Source organism: Lepus europaeus, chromosome 12 (assembly GCF_033115175.1).
Source record: "Lepus europaeus isolate LE1 chromosome 12, mLepTim1.pri, whole genome shotgun sequence".
In the NCBI taxonomy this organism is placed as follows: Eukaryota; Metazoa; Chordata; class Mammalia; order Lagomorpha; family Leporidae; genus Lepus; species Lepus europaeus.
The window spans coordinates 6,507,189-6,524,976 of record NC_084838.1 but is presented as its reverse complement, the minus strand read 5'-3'; the positions used below and the strand labels follow the sequence as shown (position 1 = coordinate 6,524,976).

The 17,788-nt window shown below is 65.2% G+C and overlaps 1 protein-coding gene across 1 annotated transcript; it reads right to left on the bottom strand.

The window, feature by feature from the left end:
• Positions 1 to 9,721: 9,721 nt before the first annotated feature.
• AK1 (adenylate kinase 1) lies at positions 9,722 to 17,740 on the bottom strand. Its single transcript, XM_062206890.1, has 7 exons — positions 17,659 to 17,740; positions 15,085 to 15,122; positions 13,887 to 13,922; positions 13,601 to 13,764; positions 12,860 to 12,976; positions 10,044 to 10,235; positions 9,722 to 9,952 (listed from the first exon to the last, which is right to left on the bottom strand). The coding sequence occupies exons 2-7, from the start codon at positions 15,089 to 15,091 to the stop codon at positions 9,884 to 9,886; spliced, it is 585 nt and encodes a 194-aa protein (XP_062062874.1). The 5' UTR covers positions 15,092 to 15,122; positions 17,659 to 17,740; the 3' UTR covers positions 9,722 to 9,883.
• Between the last annotated feature and the right edge of the window lie 48 nt (positions 17,741 to 17,788).

The following is a 17,788-nucleotide window of genomic DNA, read 5'->3' as shown; positions in this document are numbered from 1 at the left end:
GCCGTGTAGAAGCAGGAAGCCTGCAGACAGACTCGAGCCGGCCCTGTGCCAGGACCTTACCCCAGGGCCGGGGGAGCCGTGCAGGGCTCCTGAGCAGGACTCCGACAGAGCTCAGCTTTAGGAGAGAAGTCTGGGTGTGGGATGGAGCCGGGTTCCTTCTCGCTGTGCCTGTCTAGGATCGGGGAGGGGGACTGGAGGGAGGAGAAGGCTGGAGCCCCGGCTGCCTCCGACCAGGGTCCGAGACCTGGTCCCCAGGCGCCCGCAGCCCTCCTCGGCCTGCTCCAGTGACCCCAACAGGCCCTGCAGGAGCTGACCAGCGAGGGGGCAGGGCTCCCTGGGTGGGGGCTGCGGGGAGGGTCACTCGCCCAGCCCTGGGGAGGCCCTGTGGGCTCCCACTCGGGCATGGGAGTGGGCTCGAGGGAGACCCGTCCTGTCCCAGCAGCGCCCGCGCCACGCCGCCGGCCCGGGGCAGCTCCAGCGCCTTTTTCTGCAGCCAAGGATGGCTTAGCGGTGGCCGTGAGGCTCCCCCAGGCCCCTGGGCAGGCTCTGTGCCCGCCCGGGGACAGTTAATCCAGCCCTGTCTCCACCAGGACCCGCCCTAGGCGTTCACCTTATCAGCCCTCATACGCTAAGCCAAGCCGTTATCCCTCCATTTTACAGAGCAGGAGCCCAAGGCTCCCTGACATTTCAGTGCCTCCCGGCAGGAAAGAGACCCAGGGCCTGCTCAGCTGCTTCCCTGCCCTGCCTGGCTGAATGGGCTGTGGGTATCCAGGGCCTGGGGGTGCTGTCCAGGGTGGGGTGGGGAACCCGAGAACAGAAAGAAGAACCTGATAGAAGACATCGAACGTCCCCTCCCACCATGTCCCTCTGTGCCTCGAATGCCACCCCGATCTGGGTTATAAACGAGACCCAGTGGATTCTCTAGAAAGCAGGAGAGACTTCAGGAGGACACTAGGAGGAACTTACAGAAAAGCCACAGGGAGAGAAAAACTGATCCATAACCATGGGAGAGACTGGAGCCCGCAAGGGAGGAGGGAGAGCCTAGGACCCCCGGGGGCAGAGGAGGTCCCCTCCGCTCCCACAGCAGCCCAGGCCCGGACGGGGTGGGGCCGCACCTGTCTCTGCTTGACCAGCAGCCCCAGGAGGCAGCGTCTCTGATGTCCTCCGGCTGCTGGTCCCCAGCATGCGGCCTGGGCCTTGGGTCCTGGAGATGCATTTGTTGAGAGCATGACCTAGTCCGGAAGGGAAGGCAGTGGGGCGGGTCCTGGGCACAGGGAAACTGAGGCACAGCGCCCTGGGCCTCGTGCTGGGTCCCCAGGAAGCTCGAGGGTCATACGCCTCACGGCAGGGCACAGACCTGGGGCTGGCTGGCTCCCTGTGCCCCTTGTGCACTCTGCCCCCGGGCCAGCCGTGCCGGGGGGGGGGGGGGGGGGGAGGGGGGGGGAGCAGGCGAGGGGTCCAGCTCTGGCGCCTTTGCTGCCGGGTCGCGGCCTGCACACAGCGCACCCGTGAGCAGTCTCCCGCGTTCCATCCGCGGAGGCCACAGCCCTGGCTGGCCGTGCACTTGGTGCCTCTCCTTCCACGAGCAGGCCGAGGGGGTCCTGGCCCCAGGGGTTCATGCCTGGTGCCAGTCCTGCTCCCTGTACACCCTTGGGCAAGCAGACCCCTTCATCAGAGCCCCCCAAGACCCCCTGGAGCCATCCACTTCCTGCTGGGGCTCTGGTCCACGCCAGACAGACATGTGGCCTCTGGCAGCCCCTGGCCTGGACCGGGCAGTGGGCAGACACACGCATTTGCTCCTTCCTCCCCTGGCTGGCCGGGGAGGCCTGGGATGCAGGAAGGGATGCGGCACGTCTACACTGGCCGCTGGCCATCGAAGGAATTCGAGGAGGCCCCTAGGGACCCCCCAGGCGGCTGTGTGTCTCCAGCACCGGCCCAGAGCCAGGGGCTGCTGATAACAGCGGGGCCAGACTCTCACTGATAGAGAATCCAGACGCTGGCCTGCCGGAGCCAGGTGGCCCGGGGCGAGGCCTTTTGCCTTCTGGGCCTCGGGCAGGCAGCCTCCTGGCCCAGGGGAGTCCAGAGGGCCGGACAGGGACCGGGCTCACCCACCCAGCCCTGTGCTGGGCACCACTTTGTGGCACTGCACGGGCGAGACGCCCATGTCCCCATTCCACAGCAAAGGAAACTGAGGCTCAGCTGCGCGTGGCCACAGGGCTGGGGGGAGCCGAGAATAAACCACATCCTGTGTGTGTTTTGCCTTTGGCTTCCAGAACATTCCACCCTGCCTGTCCTACTGCTCTGGTCGCCTTCTCTGGTCCCTCCACCAGTTCCCTGACCTCCCCTTACCCTGTGCTGGGTCCCTGGGCTGCTTCCCGCCTCTATCAACCCCCACCCCCACACGGGGCCTTCTCAGGCCCTGGTGCCCAGCAGGCTAGGGCTCGGCTCCAACAGCCCTGCACGCGTGCTGCGAACCCACACGTCCCCTAGCGATCACAAGGCCCTCCCCTAGTGCCCGTCCTGTCCCACGGGTCTTGCCGCTGGCTGTCAAGTTCACCGTGATTGATCGCCCGCCGCTGGGTCCCAGCCAGAGAATCAAACACGTGAGCTCCTTGCTGATCCGGGCAAGCTCTCGGTGCCCCGGAGGCGTAAGTGACCCAGGACCTCCAACCCCAGACCCTGGGGGAAGGGTGTGCCCGAGCCCACGTGCGTGGCCCTGTGCCCGCCCAGATGGGTGACCTCGGATCCCGTCTGTGGGCTGAGGGCACCCAGCTTTCTACCTCCAGCCAGAGCGGCCCCCAGGCCCCCAGGCATCTCAGTGCCACCCCTGCCCTCACACGGCCACAGCTGGGCTCCAGGCTTTGCAGGCTGCTCCTGTCTCAGCCTCCATCCCACACCTTGACCCCTCCTGTCGCACAAGCCTTGAGAAGACCTTGACGGACAGAGGGCTGTGCTCCCACCCTCCCCCGAGCCCTGGGACCTTGGCCGCTGCCCCGAGCCCCGGGTGGTTCCTGCTGAGTTCTCCTTCAGATGCCCAGGTTTGCAGACCCAGCTGTCCCCACCCCCACCCGACATCGCGGTCCCCTCCTCTCGGAGCTCCCTCCTGGCTTTGCCCTTGCCTCAGCCCCTCCCCCACACTCTCAAGGCCCCTGTCCAAGCTAAGTTGGAGTCCGTCGCTGTCGGCTCAGCACCCTCCCCCCATAACCCTCTTTTCAGAACAGAAGCCAAAGCCCCTCACAGGGCCAGGGAAACCCCTTTATCCCCTGTTCAGCCTCATCTTCTGGGCTTCTCCGTCCAGCTCAGTGAACTCCAGCCACTGGCCCCTTGCTCTTCTGTGTCCAGCACATGCCCGCCTCAGGGCCTTTGCACTTCCTGTATCCGCTTGCTGAAACACTACCCCCCTTGGGAGCCACAGCACTTGCTCCCTCGTTCTTTGAGCCCCTGGTCCTACACCACACGGTCAGTGAGGTCCCCTGACCCTGGTGTTTGAGATGACCCCCCTCCCACCTGCCCTGGGGTGCACATCACCCGGGGCCCACTGCGTGTCCTTCATTTATTGTGTTTCCTCTCCCTGGATGAATGTCCCATGAGGTCAAGGGCATTGCTTTGTTGCCAGCTGTATGCCATCTTGTTTTTTTTTTTTTTTTTAAGATTTTATTCATTTTATTCGAAAGTCAGAGAGTTACACAGAGAGAAGAGAGGCAGAGAGAGAGAGAGGTCTTCCATCCGATGGTTCACTCCCCAGATGGCCACAACGGCCAGAGTTGAGCCAATCCGAAGCCGGGATCCAGGAACTTCTTCCAGGTCTCCCACGCAGGTGTGCAGGGGCCCAAGGACCTGGGCCATCTTCCAATGCTTTCCCAGGCCATAGCAGAGAGCTGGATCAGAAGAGGAGCAGCCAGGACTAGAACTGGCGCCCATATGGGATGCCGGCGCTTCAGGCCAGGGCGCTAACCCGCTGCGCCACAGCGCCGGCCCCTCTATGCCATCTTGTAAGGGTGCCCGGCCCAGGGAAGCCATTCCATCCATGCTGGGTGAACACTGAGCAGGCCCAGTCCTGGGCCACACGGGGTGACGCAGACCCAGACCTCAGGGGACGTTCTCAGGGGACGGCTCCGAGCGCCCGGGGCGTGGCTTTTGGGGGCTGCCAGGCCCAGGTGTCTGCAGAGAGAATGACCGCTCTGCCCCAAGAACGTCACCTCTGTCCCCCGAGGGAGGGGCCCTGGGCCCTGCTGTCTCCAAGGCCAGCGTGACATTGGACTCCCCAAGGTCGCAGAACCGGGAGGCCCACCTGGGTGGCAGAAGGATCCACCGGGCCAGAGTTCTAGAACCCCTGAGTTGTGAGGGCTCTGAGTTCACCAGACGGGAAACTGGGGCCCGAGAAAGGGGGAGGGACTCGCCCAGAACCCCAGCCACCATGACTACCGCATAAGGCAGGAGACCCCCGGGGAGTCGGGCCCTGCGCCTCAGCTGCTGTGTGCCTCGGGGCAGGCCACACCACCTCTCTGGGCTGCGTCCTGGTGAGGGAGTCCCGCCTGCCCGGCAGGGCCCCTGCCTGGGGAGCCGCCAGTCTTTCCTGTTTACCCAAGGCCCCTCGCGCGGCTGGGAGGCGACAGCCTTGGCCTCCCCTGCGCCCCGCTTCCTTCCTCTCCCACTTCAGCGCCTCCGGCCCCGGCCCTCAGGGCCCGCGAGGCCAAGACACGGGGGCTCAGTCCTGGGGGGCATCCGAGGCCACCACCCCTGCAGGGACCGCCCAGGAGCACACCCTCTCAGAGACCCCAGCCGGGCAGACACCCGGGACACCAAGGACATGTGACAGCTTTGACCTCCGACCCGGCCACGCCCACCGCTCAGTGCCCTGTGGGGTGGGTGTGACCGCCGGGGGGGGGGGCCTCCTCTCCGCCCCCAGGCTCCCCCCTCCACCCAGGACCCCAGGCGCAGTCTCCCCGGGCGACCCCCAGTGTGGCCCTTGGAGCAGCGGCCCGGACATCAGCCCCGCCCCACACCTGCCCAGAGAAGCAGCTTTGGACAAGATCCCGGGAGACGCAGGGGCCCAGTAGAGCCCCTGGTGTGGCAGACCTGACCTTCCTGTCTGGTTTTTGTTGTAAAAATTCTTTTTAATTTCTTTAAAAATTCACCTATGTAGGAGGGAGTGCGCGAGGCAGAGAGCTGATTCACTCCCCAGATGCCCACGACAGCGCCTCGCCCAGGCTGAAGCCGGGGACACAGTTGCTCCGGCCATCACTGCTGCCTCCCAGGGTCTGCATTAGTGGAAGCCAGGGTCGGGAGCCAGCACCAGGCTTCATTCTGGGCTAATCCCCGCCCCATCCGATTGGAAAACCTGCCCTGGGCACCTACCAGGTGCTCTCGCCACAAGGCTGAACTGGGATCTGTGAAGTGGCTAACTAACTCCGGTTTCCAGGACCAGCAAGGGAGCGAGGAGCAAGTTCAAGGGCACCCAGGAAGCTTCCAGTGAAGACATTGGCCAGACATCGGGTCCCTCCCCGGGCCAGCGTGCCGAGACAGGACAGCGCCACTCTAGCTAAGCACATGTCACGACCAGACACAGTGTCACGACCAGACACAATGTCACGCTGGCCTTGGAGACAGCAGGGCCCAGGGCCCCTCCCTCGGGGGACAGAAGGCGACGTTCTTGGGGCAGAGCGGTCATTCCCTCTCTGCAGACACCTGGGCCTGGCAGCCCCCGAAAGCCACTCTCCAGGGTGGGCCTGGGTCCCGTCCTGGGTTCCACAAACCTTCCGTGCGTCGCACCTGGGGGACAACCGGAAAAATTCACACGCACCGAGAATCAGCGCTTTCGTGGGTCGGGCTCAGCTGGCGTCACCGAAACTCTGCGTTGTGATGATGTTGGAAAACGGCCGTGTTCTTCAAAGAGTCACACGTGGGGCCGGCGTCGTCTCCACGGGGTGAAAGTGCCGCCTGGCACTGGCATCCCATATGGGCGCTGGCTCGAGTCCCGACTGCTCTGCTTCATTAAATTTACGTTCCATTTTTCCATGAACTTTTTTAAAAAATTATTTATTTGAAATCAGAGTTACAGAGAGAGAGAGAGAGAGAGAGAGAGGTCTTCCATCTGCTGATTCACTCCCCAAATGGCTGCAATGGCTGGAGCTGCGCCGATCAGGAGCCAGGAGCTTCTTCTTCTTCTTTTTTTATAAATCTTTATTTTTTTTTTTTTACAGGCAGAGTGGACAGTGAGAGAGAGAGACAGAGAGAAGGGTCTTCCTTTTTCCGTTGATTCACCCCCCAGTGGCTGCTGTGGCCGGCATGCTGTGCCGATCCAAAGGCAGGAGCCAGGTGCTTCTCCTGGTCTCCCTTGCGGGTGCAGGGCCCAAGCACTTGGGCCATCCTCCACTGCACTCCCGGGCCACAGCAGAGAGCTGGCCTGAAAGAGGAGCAACCGGGACAGAATCTGGTGCCCCGACCGGGACTAGAACCCAGGGTGCTGGCGCCGCAGGCGGAGGATTAGCCTAATGAGCCGCAGTGCCGGCCAGGAGCTTCTTCTAAGTCTCCCACACAGGTGCAGGGAACCAAACACTTGGGCCATCTTCCACTGCTTTCCCAGGCATGTCAGCTGGGAGCTGGATTGGAAGTGGAGCAGCCGGGACTCAACTGGGGCCCACATGGATGCCGGTGTTAGGTGGGAAGTTAGAAATTAGCCTGTGTGTGCGTGAGAGAGGCCTGAGGAAAACAGCGCCTGCAGAAGCTCACCTGGGAAGCAGCCCAGGATTTGCACTGCAAAGTCCCGCCCAGACCCCGAGAACTTTCCAGGTGGGCTCAGCCCTCCCCCCACGGGAAGCTCCCCGGGACACTCCTCTCTCCTCAGCACCATGCGGGTTACCGGACCAGACAACACTGAGCGATAAAACCTTCCCAGCCTTCCTCCACGCCGCAGCCCAGGGGAGGCTCCTCCGCCAGCTCAGGGGGCTCCCCGGCTGACAGCCCTGGGTAGTAAACCTGGGAGGGATTGCCTGGAGGAGGAGGGGAAGGAGGGGCCGTGGGAAACACCGGGCCCCTGTTCCTGGGAGCCGCCGTCTGCAGACCGCACGCTCAGCTCTCCGCGGAGCCGCGCGCCTGGCCGGCCAGGGGCTTTCTCGCCATTCAACCTGCAACCTCGCTCTCCCAGCCGGAGTGCCTGGGCGCTCTCAGGGTCTGTCTGGAGAGGCGCCCTCCGTTCCTACGGGTGCCCGACCCCGTCTTGCTTACCTTCCCGTCTTGCTTACCACTGCTCTGTCTCATGCCTGAATTCTTTCTTGCACAAAGCCAAGAACCCCACTACGGTCCCCGCTGACGCAGGAGCTGCAGGCTGGGGCTTTTACCCGCTGCCCTGCTTCCGATCCAGCTCCCTGCTGATGGCCTGGGTAAGCCGAAGATGGCCCACGTGGCAGACCCAGAAGAAGCTCCTGTGTGTGCTTCCTGGCTCCGGATCAGCACAGTTACAGCCATTTAGGGAGTGAAGCAGCGGATGGAAGATCCTCTCTCTGTCTGCCTCTCTCTCTGCCACTGCCCTTCCAATAAGAAATAAGTCTTTAAAAGAGAAAGAACAAAAATCACCACTTTCTGAACTCCCCATTGTCCTTAGGAGACACGTCAGATGCGTGGGCTGGCATCCAAGGACTGCGCCACCACCAGGCTTGTCTTTGGCTGCTGTACCCCCTCTAGCCTGAACCCTGGCCCGCCGGAGGCCTCTGCCCTCGCTACAGCCGACAGGTCCTCTCCACCCTGCAGTTCTGCGGGGCTGTTCCCTCTGCCCTTCCATGCAGTTGGAGTGACTCCCTGGATATGCACAAGGCCCTGTGCAGAGCTCAGCTAGAGGAGCCTCTGCCCGCACACATGCCCTAGGAGTTCTGAGGGTCCCGCTGCCCAGAGCGGGTCTTGGTTGAGCACAGGGGTCCCCTCGGGCTGGCCGCCGGAGACCGGATGAGCAGCAGGTTCCTAGCGGCCAGGACAGGAGTCGCTGGGGCTTTCGATGACGTTTTGTGTTTTCCACAAAGAGGATCTGTGTCGCCTGCATAGACAGCGAGGAGAGAGGAGTATCTGTGGTTGTTCAAAATTCTTACTTATTCCTTTTATTTGAGAGGCAGAGAGAGGGATGTTCAGAGAGAGAGTTCCTCTACTGCCAGCAACGGCCGGGGCAGGGGCCAGGCTGCAGCCAGGAGCCTGGAACTCCATCCAGGTCTCCCACGTGGGTGCCAGGGGCCCAAGTCCTTGGGTCGACACCTGCTGCCCCCCGGGGTGTGCATCAGGAGGAAGCGTGATGAGAAACACAGAGTAGCCAGGGCTCGCGCGAGGCGCCCCGAGCCGGGGTGCAGGTGACCCAGGCAGCGGCACGCACGCCACAACGCCGCCCCTACGGTGTCTCTAGAGCGAATGCGAGGATTCCGTGGCGAGCAGTCTGAGCATCTGGGTCAGCTGAGATTTGCCTACCCGGAGGGAGGGAAGGGGAGCGACGCGGACGCCTCTCGGGCGGATCTTTCTTGTTCTTCCCCACCCTTGTGCTGGGCTTTGCACTGACCCCAGACAACCTGAGACAGGAGTGTGTGTGAGGAGTCGTAGCGTGTATGCGTGATGAGTGTGCATGTGGGGGGCGTGTGCATGTCCCCGCGTGGCACTGGGGCTGCGAGGTGGCCAGGGCTCTGTGGCTCCTGCTCTCCCAGCTGCCCAGGCTCACGGTGGGGAGCAGCTGCATGCCCCCCCCCCATGGCACCTGTATTTTCCTCTCTCCCCAGCACCCTCGGCTTAGTTCACGTGCTTCTCCCAATGGACTCTCCTTTTATAACTTAAATACGTTTATTTGAAAGGAACTTTAAATAACCAATGTAACTGGGAAACGGGGCCCCTTGCCATCATCGGAAGGGGCCACGCCAAGCACAGCAGCCCCCCATGGCAGGACGCACGTGGGCACCCTCGCTTGGCAGGGAGCCCCGTCCAGGGCCAGGGTGGGTGCCAAGGACACGTGAGCACCAAACGAGCCTTTCTTGGTGATGAGGCCGCGAAATGGAGAGAGAACAGAACGCGGAAGGGGGTTCTTCCCCGGGGTTCCAGGGGCTGCACGCTGTGGGTCGGGCTGTCTGCTCTCCGGCTCAGCCTAACATGGAGGCAGGGGCTGGGGTGGGGGTCTGATCTACGCACAGGGCCCGGCTTAGACTTGGCAAATGGCTCAGAGAGGCCAGGCTGCCAGCACCGGGGAGGCCTTCAGGTCACGCCTCCCCAGGGAGGTGACCCTGAGCAGGTCTCCCCACCCCCACCCAATCACTATGCCCTTGTCAGACAGGCACAGGAGGCCACTTCACTGTTGGAGGCTGGTGAGCGCCACCCCGGCTGCCCAGGAAGTCCCCCCCCCCCCGCCGTCTCCCTGCCTGTGACCTCACTGCCTGCCGCAGCCCAGGCCCCGGGGAGGGTCAGGCATGGAACCTGTGCTCAGAGAGAGGTGAGGGTCACGGCCAAAGCCACACAGCAAGGGTGCCACGAAGCCCAGGCTGAGACCCCAGGCCACGGCTCCAGCCTGGCTGTCACCACCGTCCCCAGGCCTGGCATGGGGTCTCCCACCAGAGCTGGAAAGGGGCGCTGGCCGAGGTGGGCAGAGGAGCCCCAGCGCCACAGGGGTGCAGAGCTGGGGTCCTCGGCCTGGAGGGCACACCCGAGGTGAATCAACTCTGATTGGAAGCAAAAAAAAAAAAAAAAACCGAGTAAAACCAAATGTCCTTGGCAATTCCTTTAGTGCTCGGCTGTCTGTGAAAACAGGATAAAGTGGCTTCCTCTGTCTGTGCTCGCCGGGCAGGGCGGAGGCGCTGGGCCGCGGCCAGGGCCACCTCCAGGCCGGACGGGGCGGGCGGGGCGCCGAGCTGGGAAGGGGCTGTGGCTACTTCAGCGCGTCCAGGTGGGTGCAGACCTGAGCGAAGACCTCGTCCACCGAGCCTTCGGCGTTGATCTGCGGGGAGACGGGGCCGTGAGGGCCGGGGTGCCAGGGCGAGGGCCGGCGCCCCCCGCCCACCCCGGCGGAGGCGGGGCCGCGCGCGCACCTTGCGCACGACGCCTCGCTTCTCGTAGAAGGCGATCACGGGCTCGGTGGCCTTGTAGTAGGTCTCCAGCCGCTTCTTGATGGTCTCCTCGTTGTCGTCCACCCGCCCGCTGGTCTCTCCGCGCTTCAGGAGCCGCTGCTTCATGGTCTCAGGGCCTGCGTCCACGTACAGCAGCAGCGTGGGCTGCGCGATCTGCGGGCGGGGCCAGCGCGGCTCAGGGACCCGGCTCCTGCCCCGCCCCTCCCAGGTCTCCCTGGAGACCTGCGCAGAAGGCCCATGCCCTCCCCGGGGGGCCGCCTGCGGGGGCCATCCCCCTGCCCCCAAGCCAGGCCTGCACCCGCCTGGGTCCCTCCGCCCGTCCAGCCCCCTCACTCCTCCCCCCAGTTATTTATTCACGCCCCTGTCCCCAGCGGGCTGGGAACATCTGACTTTTACCTGGGGGGCTGGGCACAGACTTGGCAAAGGGCAGGGGTGGGAGGGCTACTGAGTTCTGGGGGTCCTTGGGGCTGACCGCAGGGCCCCCTGCCTGGCCACCTGTCCCCAGGAGCAGGGTGCGGCCTCTGTGTGAGGCAAGGCCCGGGTCTGCTCCCCGAGTCAGGGGCCAGGCAGCTGAGCGAGCGGGACAGAGCCACCGCGGCCGCCACAGCCTCAGGGTCGGACGAGGGCTTCTGCACGGCCTTCAAGGCTCTGCAGCCGCTCCGGACCACCTGGGTTGGTGCCCAGGCCCCTCTCTGAGGCCGAGCGGGTGCTGCCTCACTGCCCTCCAGCACAGAGCACCCCAGGGTCCGCCCCAGCTCCCCTTTGCCTCTGTCCAGCTGTGTGTCCTAGGCCGGGCCGCTTGCCCTCTCTGAGCCCACCCTCACACTCGCGCCTGTCCCAGAGGTGGTTAAGGACTTGGGGTTAAGGACAGCTTCAGGGAGGGTGGCTCCGGCTGTCCATTAACCAGGGACAGCCTTCCAGGCGCTCCCTTCTTCCAAGGGACCATGGGCAGGGAGGGCTGGGCCGGGACAGCCGTCTGGCCCCAGTCCCAAGGCCACCACCTGCCATCATCGTAGGCACTGAGCTTCTCCAGGGCGTGCACCCACAGCCTCGGCGTCCTCTGGGTCCCCAGGCCATGCACAGGGGCTCCACACACACACGCACACACACACACACGTGCAGTGAGGCTATGAAGGCAGCTAAGGCCCTGGGCAGGGGTCCCCGGCTGGGGTTCTGACTGTGGGGCCTCAGTTTCCCAGTCAGCACCTGGACACTTAGTCTGAAGAGAGCTGGACAATGCCACCCGCCCCCCTTTCTGGGCCCGCCAGCCCAGGCCTGCAGCCCACCCTGCCTCCTTCAGCAGGGCCCTGGCGCCCCCTGGTGTCCAGGTCTCAGAACACAGCTGCCCAAAGGCCCCGGGGCCTCTGCAGGGCCCTGGTTCTGCCTGGGCCCTGAGCAGTGCTGGGATGGGGATTCCACTGACCCCGCTTTCTAGATGTGGCCCTGAGGGCTGCAGGTGACATCACTCGGCTGGGACAGGACACTCCTCAGTGCTGCCTGGAGGTGACCACAGGGTTCAGGGCCAGGGGTCTGAGGGAAGCCCAAGCAACACCCATTCTGCAGAGAGGAAAACTTGAGGCCTCGCAGACACTTGGAGGTCAAACAATAATCTGAGGGCCGGCGCTGTGGCACAGAGAGTAAAGGAGCCGCCTGCGGTGCCGGCATCCCATGTGGCCGTCAGCTCGAGTCCCAGCTGCTCCACTTCCCATCCAGCTCTCTGCTGTGGCCTGGGAGAGCAGTGGAGGATGGCCCAAGTGCTTGGGCCCTGCACCCCATGGGAGACCCGGAAGAAGCTCCTGGCTCCTGGCTTCAGATCGGCCCAGCTCTGGCCGTAGTGGCCATTTGGGGAGTGAACCAGCGGATGGAAGACCTCTCTCTCTCTCTCTCTCTCTCTGCCTCTTCCTCTCTGTAATTCTGCCTTTCAAATAAATAAATAAACCTTTAAAAAAATAATGTTTGGGCTGAGGAACTACAGAAGCTCAAAGACGGCCCACAGATAGCGGGGTGGGGGATGGCAGCCTGGTCCCGCCCCTGTCTCGGCAGTGCCCAGTTAACCCCCTGACCCTCTCCTTTGCCCTCCCCCTCCTAGGCATTTACCACCCAGTATGTTTGCCTGTGAGGCCTTGTGGAGCACGTGTGTGCATGTGTGTGTGCTGCACCCTTGTACGTGTGCATCGTGTGCCCAGTAGCACGCGTGTGCCTGTGAACACACATACTTTGTGTGTGCATGGACATGTGCTCACGTGGACGTGTGCAGTGCGTGTGTTCCCATGTAGGAGAGCAGCACGTGTGCTCCTGTGTGCGTGTGCACGCGTGTGGTTGGATGAGGCGCCCCCACCCCGTGGACGGTGCTCCTGGTGGGCACCTGCTCTAAGGCCGCTCAGAGCTGCAGGATGACCAAGGCCTGGCGTTCCGGCTGGAGCCCCTGCATTGGCGGCCTCCAGCCGGGCCTGAGCTCCTCTCCCATCACCCCCGGCCCCCACACTGCGCTCTCCCCTGCTGGCCTCGCCCTTCCAGCCGCTGCTCCCTGCCCGCTGACTGCGAGTTGGGGGCTGCCACGGTCTGCACTAGGACGCACCCTCCCTGCCACCGTCCTCGTCCTCTCCCGTTTGCTGAGAGGTGACAGGACTGGCCCAGGGTCTCAGGGGGTGCCCAGCCTGGCTCCTCCCTTCCCTCTAGAGGCTTCTTCCAGGAAGTCCTCCTGGTTTCTCTCCCCACCCCGGCATCAGTGCCTCCCTCCCTCCCTCCGCCCTGACCTCTGCCGGCCCCACCCTTACCCGCCGCTCAAACTCCTCTCCCTGCTGCACCTCCCGTGGGTAGCCGTCGATGAGGAAGCCTTTGGACGTCTCTGCTTTGGCCACCATGGCATCTCGGAGCATGTCCAGCACCGTCTCCTGCGGGCACAGCCAAGGAAGAAGGGGCCTGGAGCCTCGCTCCCCCGTCCTCTCGGCCTCGGCTCGTGCTGGTCCTGTGGCAGGAGAGGGCCTCCCCCGGACTCCCGCGTCCCCAGCAAGCCTCCGTCTCCAGGAAGCCTCCTCTCCCTCCCGAGCCCGGGCAGGTCCTGGGCTGGACGACCCAGAGGGGACAAATCAGGCCTCTGCCCTGGGGAAGTGCGTGGCCGGGGAGGGGACAGACAGCACGCGGGGGGCTTAATTCCCGAGGTTGTCCAGGAGAGAAGTGGCTGTGGGCTTCGAGAGATAAAATGAGGGGGATCCTTGCGGCGGAACTGGGGAGGCCGAGAGCTGAGGAGGAGAGGGCAGGCCAGGCGGGGGGAGGGGGCGTGTCTGGGAACAGCAAGGCCAGGACGGCAGAACACCTGGGGAGTGGGTGGGCAGAAGGGCCCCCGGGGTCTTGGGAGCTCCTGGAAGGATCTTTCTGACGAGGGCAGTGGGGAGCCACAGGAGGGCGCATAGCCAGGGAGGGCCCTGGTCAGCCTGGCCGGCATGTGGGGGGCTTTGCTGGCAGGTGCACCTCGCGGCCCCCTTGCCCCTACCCCCACGCGGCCAGGGGCCACTCACCAGTGGCACCAGCTGCCCCTTCTCCATGATCTCCGACAGCTTCTTGCCCCTGGCCGAGCCCGAGCTGACCTCGGCGCGCAGCAGGTCGCCGGTGGAGAGGTGGGTGTAGCCATACTTCTGCACGATCTTCTCACACTGGGTGCCCTTGCCGGAGCCAGGCCCGCCTGCAAGCGCCCACCCATTGAGGAACCCCGAGACTCGGGGGGGGGGTCCCAGTGAGGGAGGGGCGGAGCCTGGAGTGCTGCAACCCCCCCCCCCCCCGCCCCGCTGCCTGCCCGCAACTCACCCACCACGAAGATGATCTTGGCTTTTTTCAGCTTCTCTGTGGGACAGGAAAGGACAGCAGAGCTCAGCTCCTGGCTTGACCAAGAGCCCCCGGCTCCCCTGGGGTCCCAGGCCTGCTGCGGCCCCAGCCCAGGAGGAGCAGGGCGGGGAGTGGAAGCAAAGAGGACAGAAGGAGCGGTGGGGGCAGAGGCCCGGGCCCGGGAGCGCCTCCCTGCGGGTGGCTGGGTGGCAGGACTAGGTCACCTCTGGCCCGCGAGTCGGCCCGTCTGCGAGGGTCACTGGACGAGCAGCAGCCCATGATCCTATGCTGCTGGGTCCCCCTGCCCTGCCTCTCTCAGGCCTGGTCCTGCCCATCGCCCGCCCACCCCAGCAGTGCTGATGTGGCGTTGGCAACCACAACATATGTTGCCATGGAGACGGTTGCCAGGGAGGAGGGCTGCGGTGGGCGCCAGGAGTTCTTGGCCAGACAGGGAGCCGAGCAACCTCCGCTCCGCCCTCTGCAAGACCTCGGCCCCATTGGGCAGAGGGAAACTGAGGCCTCTGCTTCTCCGGCCCTGCCCCCAGGGGGCGAGGGCCGGCGGGGGGGCCGAAGGGCAGGAGCCTGGGGCTGGGGAAGAGGCTGCAGCCCTGTGGTGGCTGCGGTTCAGGGCGGAGCGGCAGGTGGTGCCAGGCCCACCGAGCTCCTGGAAGAGTCGCCAGGCTGAGGCCCAGCCCCAGGGGCTGGACACCGGTGCAGCCGGCAGCCGGCGGGGGAGGGAGGAAGGGCGCGCTCTCTGCCCGCCCACGTCTCCCTCTAGGTCCCAGCCCGCAGGAGCCAGGAGGGCCCAGGCCTGCTGACAGCTCAGAGACTCAGAGAGGGACAGGAGCGGGCCTCAGACTCCGGAGAGGGGCACTCTGCATGGGTGGGGCTCCCGGCAGCGCAGGTCCCCTCCCCAGCCAGAGACTTAGCTCTATAATACCACCTAGGTGAGCGCGCCCGGGGTGGGGGGGTGCAGCAGGAGCCAGGGGGAGGCCTGGAGGCCTCTGAAATTAGTCTTGGAGCCGGCACACCCTGGGAGGGGCTGGCAGCTCCCAGGCAGGCTTGCTCTGGCAGCCTAAGCCTTCTCCCAGCTCTCTGTGTCTCCCCAGGCGCAGACCCTTTTAACAGATGGGCACACTGAGGCCAGGGCAGTGGGCAGGAACGGAGGGGAGCCACGTACCTTCCATCCTGCCGCGCTCTCAGGAGCCGAGTCTGCCTCTGCAAGACAAGGGCACAGGTGTGGGGGGGTTGTTTCTCCTCCCTCCCCTGACTCAGCCTCTGCCAGGCCACACCCAGGGCGCCTGGTACGTGCCAGGCCCAACACACACGTAAGCTGGGGGCAGAGGGGGAGGCCCAGGAGGCCGGGTGACCTTGGGAAAGTCACCTTTCCCCTGCAGCATCCGTTACATCACCTGTCCCTGGAGAGCAGGAACCCCCACCCTGTGCCCCGGGGATGGTGGGGGCGGCGCCCACTGGGCTGCTCCCCTTGGGGCCCCAGAAAGTAGGGGCGGGGCTGGCGTCTGCCCAGCACCTTGACAACGGCCGCCACCTGGGAGGGCTGCCGGCCGGCCAGGAGGCGGGAGGCGGACGGGAGGGACGTGGATCCTCGCCTGGGACCCGGTCCTGGACCAGGATGCGCTAAGGGACGCAGGGGCCCGAGGGGGAAGAATCCACAGAAGCCGCTCAGCGGGACACAGCGCCCCCCCACCGCGGGCTTTCAAAGTGAGGGCTCCCAGGCTCCCTCCCCGTGCAGGCTCAGCTTGCCCGGTGGACGGGGGACCCCGCCTCCCTGCTCCTTTCCCCCACCCCTCCAGGCCCCCAGCATCTCCTCAGAACCACCTTCTGCCGCCTTTGCCTTCCTCTTCCTCACTCCCATCCCCCACCCCACACTCCTGGTGCCACCAGCCACGGTCACAACCACCCTTGCCTTGACCCTGGGCCCTCCCTCCCAGGACCACCAACCCTCTGGCTCAGGGACCCCTGGCGCCCATGCAGCGAGCCCAGGCCCCTCTCCCAGCCCCATGCACCCACGGACTCCAAGCAGCCGGCCAAGTTGAAGGCCCAAATCAGCAGGACAGTTCCTCTCCCACATCGGCCGCTGACCTGACTCCCGTGGTCCAGCCTCTGCCCCAGCACCTCTGCCGGTCCTGCTCCATTGTCTCACTGCCGCTCCCTTGTGCCAAGCAGGTGCCTAGGCCACTGTCACCACCCAACCCCGCACGGCTCTCCTGGCTGCCACCCCTGTGGGACTTTCTCTAACGAGCATCGGCCCATGTCACTCACCTGCCCACAGTCTCCCACGCGTGGCCCCCTCGACACCCAAGACAAAACCTGGCCCCTTCACTGAGCTGGCAGGGCCGGGCGAGGTCACCCTGGCAGCCAATGAGCTGCCACAGGGACGCGTGGAGCCCTCTAGCCCACCGTGGTGCTGACCCCTCCACACCGTGGCAGATGCCTTTCCCCAACTTGCCAGCTCAGCTGTCTCCTCTTCCAGGAAGGCCCCCTGGACTCTGCACTGGCAGGCGCCTTCTCTGAACTTCTCCAGCACTGGGCCTGCCACACTGGATTGGTTCCTCTACTGTAGATGGGCCTGTGTCCCCCACCTGCCTGGGCCTGGCACCGTGGCCGAGCACAGGGCCGGGGGAGGGACTGAGGCTTGGAGAGGACAGGCTGGCCCAAGGGCCGGCTGGGGTCAGACTCGGGTCTGCATTTTCTGCTGCTCCGGGCCTGGCACCTGATGGGGCCTGAGACAGCTTCGCTGACGGTCCCTGCCCGCGGGGCATGAGTTACGGCCACTTTCCTGCTGAGTGCGCTGAAGGAGGGCAGGGTCCTTCCAGGCTCCGGGCAGCTGCCGGGGCTGAGGGAGTGTCCCGTGCCAGGTCCAGCCCCAGCGAAGCCCTGAGAAGCGGCCTGACCCCGCCTCCGGGTAACCCAAGCCCCTCTGCTGTGCGGGCACCTGCCGCTTCCTTGGTCCAAAATAACTTGGATGGCGAGGAGGCCTCGCGGGGGCCGGGGGTCCAGGCAGAGTTGGGTTACGAGCTGAGCACCCAGGCCTTTTACGGCCCCGGGGCGGGCTGGGTGGTGTTCCGGGTGCACAGGGTAAGGCCCAGGGCCCCCAGCTCCTGACCCGGGAGCAGCTCTCCCAGTGGCTGGCACCCCATCACTCAGCTGTGTGACCTTGGGCGGCAGGGTCCCCTCTCTGGCCTGTCCTGCTACTGCTAGAGTTGGGGTGGTCGGCCGAGTGTGCTGGCCCCGGACTCCCACCGAGCCCCCTGCCCTAGCAGGAAGCTGGGGCAGTGGCCAAGTATCCAGGGACTTTGGGTCCCCCTGACTCCCGAAGTGACATGCAGGACAGCCCCTCTGAGCTCCAGGGCTGGCCCCTGCGCGGGTTCTCCGGGGCAGGAGAGCAGGCCGCAGCCCCCCCCCCCCCCCACGACGGGGGATGTGCCAAGGACAGGGACCTGGAGCCTGGGGAGAGGGGGCAGGGACAAAAGGGGACTGGGGGGGGGGGCTGCAGCACGTACACGCAGATCCACAAAGGCACAGCACTGTGGCGTGAACGCCCCGAGCGGGAGGCGCTGACACGCACACACACACAGGTCACAACCACGGATCGCACGGGCAGCCACGCACAACCCTGGGGAAGCCAGCTGCACACACATACACCCCCCCCACCGCCGTGAGCTGCCCTGCGCCCCGCAGAGCCCCCTCCCCCCGGCACAGACATTCCCCAGGCGGGCGGGGGCACACTGACCTGGGGAGGGCTGCGGTGGGCGCCAGGGCAGTGCGTGCCCGTCCTCCGGCGCCCGCAAAGGCGACTATTTATAAGGCTGTCAGCGCGCAGCATGCCGGGAGCCGGCGCTCCAGAGGCGGGGAGGGAGGGG